The sequence below is a fragment of the Schistocerca cancellata genome, chromosome 2 (genome assembly GCF_023864275.1).
Source record: "Schistocerca cancellata isolate TAMUIC-IGC-003103 chromosome 2, iqSchCanc2.1, whole genome shotgun sequence".
Taxonomy (NCBI): domain Eukaryota; kingdom Metazoa; phylum Arthropoda; class Insecta; order Orthoptera; family Acrididae; genus Schistocerca; species Schistocerca cancellata.
Window position 1 is genome coordinate 1,150,130,071 of NC_064627.1, and position 11,922 is coordinate 1,150,141,992.

At 43.4% G+C, this 11,922-nt stretch overlaps 1 protein-coding gene across 1 annotated transcript in view; it reads right to left on the minus strand.

The window, feature by feature from the left end:
* LOC126163187 (ATP-binding cassette sub-family C member 4-like) overlaps positions 1 to 11,522 on the minus strand; it is a 310,113-nt gene extending 298,591 nt beyond the window's left edge. The window contains exon 1 of the mRNA XM_049920140.1: positions 11,432 to 11,522. Coding sequence (XP_049776097.1) covers positions 11,432 to 11,505 — 74 coding nt within the window. The 5' untranslated portion in view covers positions 11,506 to 11,522. The remainder of the gene's footprint in view (positions 1 to 11,431) is intronic.
* Positions 11,523 to 11,922: the final 400 nt, after the last annotated feature.

Sequence of the window (11,922 nt, forward strand, 5' to 3'; positions counted from 1 at the left end):
GGGCTGAGGTTTAATAACTTCTTAGCGTTTGCATTGTTCCCCATGTCCCTGTTCGATGGCGAATCTGAAATTTGTCCGAATGAAAAAAGCGTATCGGCGAGTATCAAGAATGATGTGCATGCTGGTCGAACTCCACACTGTTTCCCAAAGGGTTTTGCCATTCCTCTGTTACGAGGTACAATAATATGCTGTAGGAGCGCTGTAGGAACAGAAAGCTGGCTAAAGCCGGAGATAAATTCTGCCGAAATTTTTACAGAGGCGCTAACCGTGTTCAGAAAGGATAGATTAAATAAAGTAGGTGGTGGTGTGTTTGCGTCTGTTGGTAGTAGTTTATCTTGTAGTAAAGTCGAAATAGATAGTTCCTGCGAATTACTATGGGTAGAAGTTATGCTCAACAGCCATACCAAAATAATAATTGGCTCCTTTTACCGATCCCCCGACTCAGATGATATAATAGCTGAACGCTTCAAAGAAAACTTGAATCTCATTACAAATAAGTACCCCACTCATGCAGTTAGAACTGGTGGAGACTTCAATCTACTCTCGATTTGTCCGCAGCTCGTGGTCGTGCGGTAGCGTTCTCGCTTCCCACGCCCGGGTTCCCGGGTTCGATTCCCGGCGGGGTCAGGGATTTTCTCTGCCTCGTGATGACTGGGTGTTGTGTGCTGTCCTTAGGTTAGTTAGGTTTAAGTAGTTCTAAGTTCTAGGGGACTGATGACCATAGATGTTAAGTCCCATAGTGCTCAGAGCCATTTGAACCATCTCGATTTGTTGGTGAAAATACATGCTCAAAGCCGGTGGTAGACAGAAAACATCTTCTGAAATTGTACTAAATGCTTTCTCTGAGAATTACTTTGAACAATTAGTTCATGAGCCCACACGAATTGTAAATGGTTGTGAAAACACACTTTACCTCTTGGCCACAAATAATCCTGATCTAATAGAGAGCGTCATGACGGATACAGGGACTAGTGAACATAAGGTCATTGTAGCGTGGCTCAAAACCATATCGACCAAAACCACTAAAAGTAAACGCAAAATATATCTGTTTAAAACAGCAGATAAAAATTCGCTTGATGCCTTCCTAAGAGAGAGTTTCCATTCCTTCCAAGCTAATTATGTAAGTGTAGACCAGATATGGCTCAAATTCAAAACACAGTATTGACAGCAATAGATAGATTCATACCGCATAAGTTAATAAGAGACGGGACTGATCCGCCATGGTACAAAAAACACGTCAGAACACTATTGCAGAAGCAACGAAAAAAGCGTGCCAAATCCAGAAGAACGCAAAATCCCTGAGACCGGCTAAGTTTCACGGAAGCTCGAAATTTAGTGCGGACGTCAGTTGTCTCAAAATATGGTAGAAAACCCAAAGAGATTCTGGTCGTATGTAAAGTACACCAGTGGCAAAAAAACAATCAAAGCCGTCGCTGCGCGATAGCGATGGAAATGTTACTGATGCTGGTGCCACTAAAGCAGAGTTACTAAATACAGTTTTCCGTAATTCCTTCACGAAAGAAGACGAAGTAAATATTCCAGAATTCGAAACCAGAACAACTGTTAGCACGAGTGACATAAAATTAGATATCTACGGCGTAGCGAAACAACTGAAATCACTTAAGGAAGGCAAGTCTTCCGGTCCAGATGGTATACCAATCAGGTTTCTTTCAGAGCATGCAGACACAATAGCGCCTTTCTTAGCAATCATAGGCAACCGCTCATTTGACGAAAGGTCTGTTCCTAAAGACTGGAAAGTAGCACAAGTCACACCAATATTCAAGAAAGGAAATAGGAGTAACCCATTGAATTACAGACCCATTTCACTGACCTCAATTTGCAGTAGCATTTTGGAGCATATACTGTACTCGAACATTATGAATCACCTTGAAGAAAATGACTTATTGATACATAACCAACACGGATTCAGAAAATATCGTTCTTGTGCAACATAGCTAGCTCTTTATTCCCATGAAGTAATGAGTGCAGTGGACAAGGGATCTCAGATCGATTCCATATTCATGGATTTCCAGAAGGCTTTTGATACCGTTCCTCACAAGCGACTATTAATCAAATTGCGTGCATATGGAGTATCGTCTCAGTTGTGTGACTGGATTCGTGATTTCCTCTCAGAGAGGTCACAGTTCGTAGTGATAGACGGTAAATCATCGAGTAGAACAGAAGTGATATCTGGCGCTCCGCAAGGTAGTGACATTGGCCCTCTGCTGTTCCTGATTTACTTAAATGATCTAGGTGATAATCTATTTACGAAATTTCAGTCACCAACTTTCTCTTCCGAATGCGAAACTATTTTGTTGAGCCCAACCTACATAGGTAGGAACGATCATCAAAATAAAATAAGAGAAATCAGAGCTCGAACAGAAAGGTTTAGGTGTTCGTTTTTCCCACGCGCTGTTCGGGAGTGGAATGGTAGGGAGATAGTATGATTGTGGTTCGATGAATCCTCTGCCAAGCACTTAAATGTGAATTGCAGAGTAATCATGTAGATGTAGATGTAGATGAGCAGCCCCCTTAGATTGTTTGCAGATGACTCTGCAGTTTGCCGTCTGGTAAAATCATCAGACGATCAATTCCAATTACGAAATGATCGAGAGAGAATTTATGTATGGTGCGAAAAGTGCAATTAGCACTAAACAAAGAAAAGTGCGAGGTCATCCACATGGGTACTAAAAAGAAATCCGATAAATTTTGGGTATACGATAAATCGCACAAATCTAAGGGCTGTCAATTCGCCTAAATACCTAGGAATTACAATTACGAGCAAGTTAAATTGGAAAGACCACACAGATAATATTGCGAGGAAGGCGAAAAAAAGACTGCGCTTTGTTGGCAGAACACTTAGAGCATGCGACAAACCCACTAAAGAGACAGCCTACATTACACTTGTCGTCCTCTGCTGGAATATTGTTGCGCGGTATGGGATCCTTACCAGGTAGGATTGACGGAGGACATCGAAAAAGTGCAAAGAAGGGCAGCTCGTTTCGTGTTATCGCACAATAGGGGTGAGAGTGTCACTGATATGATACGCGAGTTGGGGTGGCAGTCACTGAAACAAAGGCGGTTTTCTTTGCGGCGAGATCTATTTACGAGATTTCAATCACCAACGTTCTCTTCCGGATGCGAAAATATTTTGTTGAAACCCACCTACGTAGAGGGAAATGATCATCACGATAAAATTAGAGAAATCAGAGCTCGAACGGTAAGATTTAGGTGTTCCTTTTTCCCACGCCCCATTCGAGAGTGGAATGGTAGAGAAGTAGTATGAAAATGGTTCGATGAACCCTCTGCCAGGCACTTAAGTGTGAATTGCAGAGTAACCATGTAGATGTAGGTGTAGATCTGGTGTTACATCACGTTAAGTACTCTCAACCTGAGATCCTACAATTTCGCTAAGAACAAAACTACAAATTAACATCATGTGATGTGAAACGTTAATCGCGAAGCAAGTAATAGAAATATCATGGATCGCAAAGAAGTGCTTGGTATGTTTCTTCACACTTTTCTTCTTAAAAAATGAACTATCGATCGTTACATTGAACACTCTGCCAAAAATTGGAAGTTCTTTCATAGGTCAAATATTCTTCATCATCTTTTCTGCATTCACATACGGTTGTGCCTCCTGTTCCGAACCCGCATGTCACTGTGAAAAGAATAAAGCACGGAATGTAGATTAGAAGTCCCGCTGACAACACGCCTCGTGTACATCGACTTCCCAAGACACCTGGCGGAGGGTGCGTCTGGTACCACTCTCTTTTCATCCTACCCTGCTCAAATCGCGAATGGTTTTTGGTGAAGCTCCTCATGAGCTCTGATTTTTTCGTTGTGGTCATTTAGTGTGCCTTATACGGGAGGAAGTAATATGTTGTTGGTCTGTTCTCGGAACACACACTCTTTTAGATTTCGAAAGCAGACCTCTGCGTGATGCAGAACGCAGCTCTCGTAGCGTCTATTGCTGGAGTTGGTTGAGAATGCGTGTCTGAAGGAACTCTGCATCACATTTCTAAATAACACAGGCACTGCAATGTCGTAGTTTTCCACTGACGCCGGGCAAGCGACTTCCAAGCAAAATGTTTCTCCAGTACGGGAATATACGTAACGGATGTACGAACACAGGATGTAGACACGTGGTTGATCGCATACAGGAGTTTGGGTCTGGCCATGAGTCACGCTCCGGTTGCCAGTGGTAAGGAGACTGCTCGTGATAAGCGGGAAATCCAGGTTCGAGTCCAGGCCGAGCACAAATTTTCATTGTCATTCCATTATACAGCTGATGGTTGCCATATTCGCAATTGTGAATACATTTAATGTATGTCATAACGGCTTAGTCGCTGCAGCGCGTCTTCCTTCGGTGAGGCACGCCAATACTCACTTTAACCGCACTGTCGGTGGTGTTCCCCAGTACTACTTTTGCTGCGTGTGGTTAATGACTTTTTATTGATAGAGAGTTTTTGGTGCAGAATGTTCTTGTACCCTGAAGGGAGCTTGTACTTGGGGGGGGGGGGGCATAGCAGAGGCAAACGAGAAGACGGAGTGAGCTAAATTGGGGGCCATACATACTGAGCGCAGCGACCTGGTCGTGCAGGTGATGCTGGGGAACAGTGTTCAGTGGTCCTTACTTGCAGAGGGGCTGACGGTGGAAGCTCTGCCCTCCTTCCTATAGGGTCCGACAGGGGCGCGCCTTTTCGCAAAACATTTCACCTGGGCCAGGCGCCAGTCTATCGAGGAAAATGGTTGGGATGGCTGATAGTGGGTGGAGTAAGTGTTTTGAGAGACTGCTGGAAAATGAGCTTTTGTGAAAATGGTGGGAAGGTCATAAAACTCCATGCAGTCTCATGTTAGAAGCTGGGACAATAGAGACAGAGCAGCTGGGGTACGCGTCTAATGGAGGTATGACTGTGACGGTCCCCCTCCACCCTGACGCCAGGTTCTTTTAGTGAGCGGCATAAACGTATATTTCACGGCCATGACACTGTCTGGGAAGCTTAACAGCCTTCTTTCAGAAACTGTAAATGGTCGACCTGAAAAGATCTTATCACTCCATGTGTGAGGGACTGTGGACCTGTCTAGGTAGATGTTTTTTGCCAAAACGAGGCCATGCTTACCGCGAGAACAACGCTTGCCCGGTCTAAAGTCTTCTTCTTCCACACAAGAGAAATCTGGAGGCGCTGATTGGCTCCTCTCGGTGTATGCAAAGGAGAGACGTGAGAACACCAGTGCTGTTTCTGGACCGGCTACGAGGCCAACAGAACAGTCAAGAGGGGAGGTTCAATGAGTAGAATGCAGACAGACTGGTTTGCTAATTTGGCTCCCGTAGCGAGGCTTGATGGAAAGTGGTTGTGGTTCTTCTGGTCCTCCCCTGCTGGAGAACTTCAGGTCACTTCCCCGTATTTTTCTGCGGACTAAAAGCCGGTGGCAGTTTCCAACTGTACCGACAGTGGGAATGCATATCATTTCAGATGTATCGTGTGTCACGAGGGTGAACTTACACGTCCTGAGTCAGTAGTCCGACATTTGACAACTCCGGCCCACACCATCGTTCCTGTGAGTCAAATTGGTTGCGTCAGACCAGGAACGGGTGCACCTCACACCGAAGTTTGCTGGGTTTCAGGGCTCTGATAGGGAAGTTTCCCACGTTCTGGTAATCGGAGCGCCAGACCGTGCAGTTTGCATGTTTTCGTGGAGGCGTCAGAACCTTACAACTGCCACAGCGCACCGCCCCTAGCAAAGAGCGCGCCGATTTTGGCTGCCGCCTGAATCAACGTGAAGAGGGTAGAAAGTACTGCCGCGTCGGCGCGGGACTGTTGAGTGGTATTCACAGCTGCGTGCTCTCAGATGAGCCGTAGTTAGTGCTACAGTTGATCGTAGTTGATTCCATTTAAATAGAGTTGGGCCACACAGGCGACTCATATAAACAAAGTCAGACTACCTTGTAGAAGGGATTATTTCAGGAAAGAATTTATGTAGCTTCCACCCCCAATGTATGCTTTGCCTATCAAACATATTTGTCTTTGTCATTTTCGTGTAAGATTTATCAGCTGATCTCCAGAAAGTTGTAGTTACTAAAGGTTTAATAAAACCTGTCATTATTTTGTAAACTTAAATACGCCATTGTTCTCATTCATTCCCCATCTACTATGCACTCTTTTTATTTTATTGCTGATGTACATGGCTAAACCAGCAATTTAAGGTTCATTATTATTAAATTAGTTAATTTGATTACTACTTTGACTTCTGAAAGTGATTACATGCATAGGGCAACAAAAGTGCAGTGAGTAAATTCACTAATTCATACAGAAGACTCGTGTAAGCAGCACACGATTTGAAAGCTATTGCCACGATAATATTTTTCTCGATGTAAAGTTAATAACATTTATCTTCACTCAGACATATATTTATGCTTCAAGTAAGCGATGGCTTGTAGCTTTGCATCGCATTTATGAATAACACAGACTACTCAAGAATGGTTTGCACTAGCCTTCAACACACCGTGTCCTTAACGGATATGCTACACTTTCCCAAAATTCTTCCAATAAAATTAAGTTGGAATATTGGAAATCAGGAAAGCCGTTAGGATTACATAGTATTACTGACCTAAAGGGATATCTACACCAAGAATAGGAGCCGGGGGAAAATACCTCAGAGGGCATTCCAGTCTTTGCAATGCTAGGTGACTGACGATCACCAGGCACGTGACTTACCAGTGATCTTATTTAATTTTCCTTTCATATTGTCAGTCTTCCTCTTCTCATATCTAGAAAAAAGTAGAAGTATCAGGGGGTGTTGTCACGCTGAAGCCAGTTTCAGGATATAAAGGGTATTCAGATAAGAGAGAAAATGGTGAATGATTTTGGAGAATACAGAGGAGACGAGAAAAATGTAGACAAAGTTTGACAGTAAATATCTTTGGAACAAAATGACATATCGTTGCAATTTTGAGCAGTAACGTAGTCCGTTTTTTTTTCTTTTCTTTTTTTTCCCACAACAGGTCTTGGCCCGCATTTTCCAGCAGATCACAGTGCAGCAATTAATGAAGTAAGATTGTTGTGTGAGCAACGCAAAACCGTACAGAAATGGTACTGGAAATACGAAAACGTGATGGAAGTACAACGGCAATGGTGTAATGTGTACGAAACTCAGGTACCAAAATGTACAACAATTTATCGTAATTGGGATAAATTCGAAGCCGACAGTACTGTTCGGGATGCGCGTAAGAGAAGGTCTGGCCGACCAGAAACGTGAAGGCCAGCATCCAGAGCAGTTGTTACAACATTTCACTGGACCACCTCAAAAATCTGTGATGCAGGGCTCACGTGAAAGCGGGGTAAGCCGAACAAACGTACGGCAAATTCTGAAGGCTGCAAAGTGGAAAGTGTACATTCCGAAATCGCTGTACGCAGTAAACGAGGACGACCCGGATCGAAGGATGGAGTACTGCGAGTGGTTTGAAGGCATGCTTCGCACCGATGAACGGTTTGTAGGGATTGTTATTTGGCCTTAGGAGGTGCAATTCAAATTGAACGGTGCTGTAAACCGCCATAACTGCATGTACTGGTCTCCAGAAAATCGTCACGTTCACCTGGACAAACGTGTTAGCTGGCTGTTTTTCAAGGTGTTCCTTGCGGGGTGGTGGAGTGGCTATGTACGTAAAAAGCAGTATTTCATTTGAGTACATAGACGTATCACGACACTGCACTGAACAGATATTTGAATGTTGTGCACGGGCAGCTGAATTTAGTGAAACTAAACTTCTAATTGTTGTTGTTTATAGGTCCCCTAACTCCGACTTCAGAGCATTTCTGCTCAAGCTAGAGAGGGTTCTTGATTTGCTTTGTAGGAAGTACCAGAAATTAGTTATATATGGTGACTTCAATATAAATTTTGTGTATGATGATGCAAGAGAAAAGATGTTGGTAGATGTCCTAAATTCGTATGATCTGATGTAGACTCTGTTTTTTCCAACTAGGGTGCAGGGGAACAGTAGCACAGCCACAGACAATATTTTTATTCATTCTTCATTACTAGATGGGTATTCTGTTAGTAAAAGCGTTAATGGCCTTTCAGACAATGATGCACAAATTTTAACACTAAAAGGCTTTTGTACCCAAACAAATGTCACATGTAATTACAGACTATGTAGGAAACTTAATCCAACAGCAATAGAGAGTTTTTTAAATCTTGTCAAGGAACAAGAGTGGCAGCATGTTTACAGTGCCGACGACATGATGATAAATCTAATGCTTTGCTCAACACATTTCTCATGCTCTTTGAGAGTACTGGCAGTAACAGGCAGCCCGGGTGGCTGACTAGTGGGATAAGATTATCTTGTAGAAAAAAGCGGGAATTATATCAAAATGTTAGAAGTAGTCACAATCAAACTGCAGTAGCCCATTACAAACAGTATTGTAAGGTGCTTAAAAATTTTATTAGGAAGCAAAGAGTATGTGGCGTGCAAATAGAATAGCTAATTCACAGGATAAAATTAAAGCCATATGGTCAGTTGTGAAGGAAGTGTCTGGTCAGCAGCACAAGGTTGATGATATAAAGTCAGTTCGCAGTAATAATATTTCTGTTACTGATAAATCAGATATATGTACAGCATTTAACAATTATTTTCTGAGCATTGCTGATGAATCAAATAAAAATTTAGTTTCTACAGAAAATCATACAACTTTCTTGGCAAATGCCTTTCTGAGATTGATATCTGAAATACTCCTCTGTGATACAGACGAGAGGGAGATTGAGTCAATAATTAAATCACTGAACACTAAGGACTCTCATGGCTCTGATGGAGCGTGTAGCAGAGTATTAAAGTACTGTGCTACGCATGTTTGCCCTGTATTTAGCCAATTCGTAATTTTTCCTTTAGGAATGGTCAGTTTCCTGAACGATTAAAGTACTCAGTAGTAAAGCCGCTTTACAAAAAGGGAGAAAGGGATAATGTAGACAATTTTAGACCGATTTCTATGCTATCAGTGTTTGCTAAAGCTATTGAAAATGCTGTGTATGTAAGGATAATTGATCATTTTATATCACACGATTTGCTGTCAAATGTACAGTTTGGCTTTAGAAGTCGTTTAACAACTGAAAATGCTATAATCTCTTTTCTCTGCGAGGTACTGGACGGGTTAAACAAAAGGTTTCGAACGCTAGGCATATTTTTTGATTTAACTAAGGCGCTTCTGATTGTGTTGATCACAAAATATTGCTCCAGAAGTTGGACCATTACGGAATACGGGGAGCAGCTCACAATTGGTTCACCTCTTACTTTAGCAACAGGCAACAAAAGGTCATTATTCACATTGTTGAGAATGGTTGTAATGTGGGGTCTGAGTGGGGTACGGTCAAGTGGGGGGTGCCCCAGGGATCAGTGTTGGGGCCACTCCTGTTCCTTATTTATATAAATGGTATGCCCTCTAGTAGTCTGAGTAGCTCTAAAATATTTCTATTTACTGATAGCACTAGCTTGGTAGTAAAGGATGTTGTGTGCGACATTGGTTCGGTTTCAAATAGTCCAGTTCATGACCCAAGTTCATGGCTTGTAGAACATAAACTAACGGTAATCACAGTGAGACTCAGTTTTTACAGTTTCTGACAGGCAATTCAACAAAACCTGACGTTTTAATTTCACAAAATGGGCATATGATTAGTGAAACTGAACAGTCCAGATTTCTAGGTATTCAGATGGATAGTAAACTGTCGTGGAAAGCCCACGTTCGGGATCTTGTTCAGAGACTTAATGCTGCCATTTTTACTATCCGAACGGTATCACGAGTGAGTTATCGTTCGACACGAAAATTAGTCTGCTTTGCTTATTTTCGTTTGCTTATGTCGTACGGTATTATATTTTGAGGTAACTCTTCCCATTCTAAAAGGATATTTTTGGCTAAAAAATGGGCGGTTCGCGCAATAAGTGGTGTGAGTTCATGAACCTCTTGTCGACCTCTGTTCACGAGTCTGGGTAATTTGACATTGGCCTCTCAATATATATATATATATATATATATATATATATATATATATATTCCTTACTGTCATTTCTTGTTAACAATATTATCTTATTCCGAAGAATAAAGAGCTTTCATTCAGTTAATACTCGGCAGAAATCAAACCTGAATTTGGTTCGGACTTCCTTAACTTTTGTGCAGAAAGGTGTGCAGTATACTGCTGCATCCATTTTCAACAAGCTACCACAAGAATTAAAAAATCTTAGCAGTAATTCACGCGCTTTCAAATCGAAACTGAAGGGTTTTCTCATGGTTCACTCTTTCTATTCTGTCGAGGAATTCCTTGAAAAAGTAAGCTGATTCTTGTTGTATTGTTGATTGCTTTCACTTAAACTTACGGACTGACTTTTTCGGGTTCATAAAAATTTTATTTTTATCTGTTATTAATTTTATGTTGTAATTTCATGTACTGACACGTTCCATGACCTTGGAGATGTGGTCTTGAATTTGTTCCTACGGAACTTGACATGTAAACAAAAATTTAAAAAAACCACTTGCTGCCTCAGTCCAAATTCCCACTTGCCGCACACTACTAAAGTAGCGCCTCACAGCCCTATTTGCTCACCGCATCACACGAAGTCCCGCACGAGATCAGGCGAGGAGTGCTGTTTACCGAATGATCCTATTAGCTAACCTTGATGGCGTGTTTGTTCTTTAGGACTAACTGTTTGCAGGAGACGAGATTTGTTGCACAGTATCGAAGATGAGGACGTGCTCGTAGGTCTTAAGGTACGCATTTCAGAGCTCATGTTTCCCGGGCTTTTCTGCCTCAAATGATCGCTCCTATCATATCCCATAATAAGGACCATTCCTCCTGAGGACCCTGAATAAGTGGATGTTGTTGTTGTTGTGGTCTTCAGTGCTGAAACTGGTTTGATGCAGCTCTCCATGCTACCCTATCCTGTGCAAGATTCTTCATCTCCCAGTACTTACTGCATCCTACATCCTTCTGAATCTGTTTAGTGTATTCATCCCTTGGTCTCCCTGTACAATTTTTACCCTCCACTCTGCCCTTAAATACTAAATTGGTGATCCCTTGATGCCTCAGAACATGTCCTACCAACCGGTCCCTTCTTCTTATCAAGTTGTGCCACAAACTCCTCTTCTCCCCATTTCTATTCAATACCTCCTCATTAGTTATGTGATCTACTCAAGTGGATGTAGATGACCTTTTTGCCTGTGCTCTTGCCTCCCTTATTACTCTGTGGTTGTCGGTGCCTGCGTTTCTGTGCCTTTGTAGCAGCCTCCTCGTCTATAGTCTACCACAAAGGTACACAAAGTAATCTCACACCTCATTTGTAGAGCACTGGAGAGCACACCCGAAACACACAAATGTAAAGAAGGACTGACAAGCAGGCCAGTGACAAACGTGGAAACACTGAAAGCTCGGTGCGCCTCCCGCTTACCACAGCAGCAGGATGGAGATGGGGCTGGCGGAGGCCCTGGGGTGCGGGTTCATCCTGCGGTTGGGGGTGCCCATGGCGCGCTGGTCGGAAATCACCGACTCGGACTCGAGGCTGGTCACCTCGTAGGCGACGGCCTCGTCGCTGAAGCCCACCGTGGGCCTGGCCCCCTGCCCCGGGCCCTGCTCCGCCTTCTCTGCCGCGCCCTCCATGTCGTCGTCCTGGCGCCGCCTCTGCAGACTGGAGCGGCCGCGCACTGCACTCAGTATTAAGGCAGTCTTCCCGCTCCCCCCACTACGCCGACGAGGACATGTGTGTCCTGCGTGCGTTACGTATCACTCACGCTAGGGCGCCGACGAGACCTGCACTGGCGCTTCCTTCTGGTGCGGGCGGCAACCGGGAGCTCAGTCGCCGTGGCGCCGAGCTCAGAAGCGAGCTCTCCTGCCTACAGTGCCGAATGTGGCACACAGCAAGGCCAGTGGGGTAACCAATGA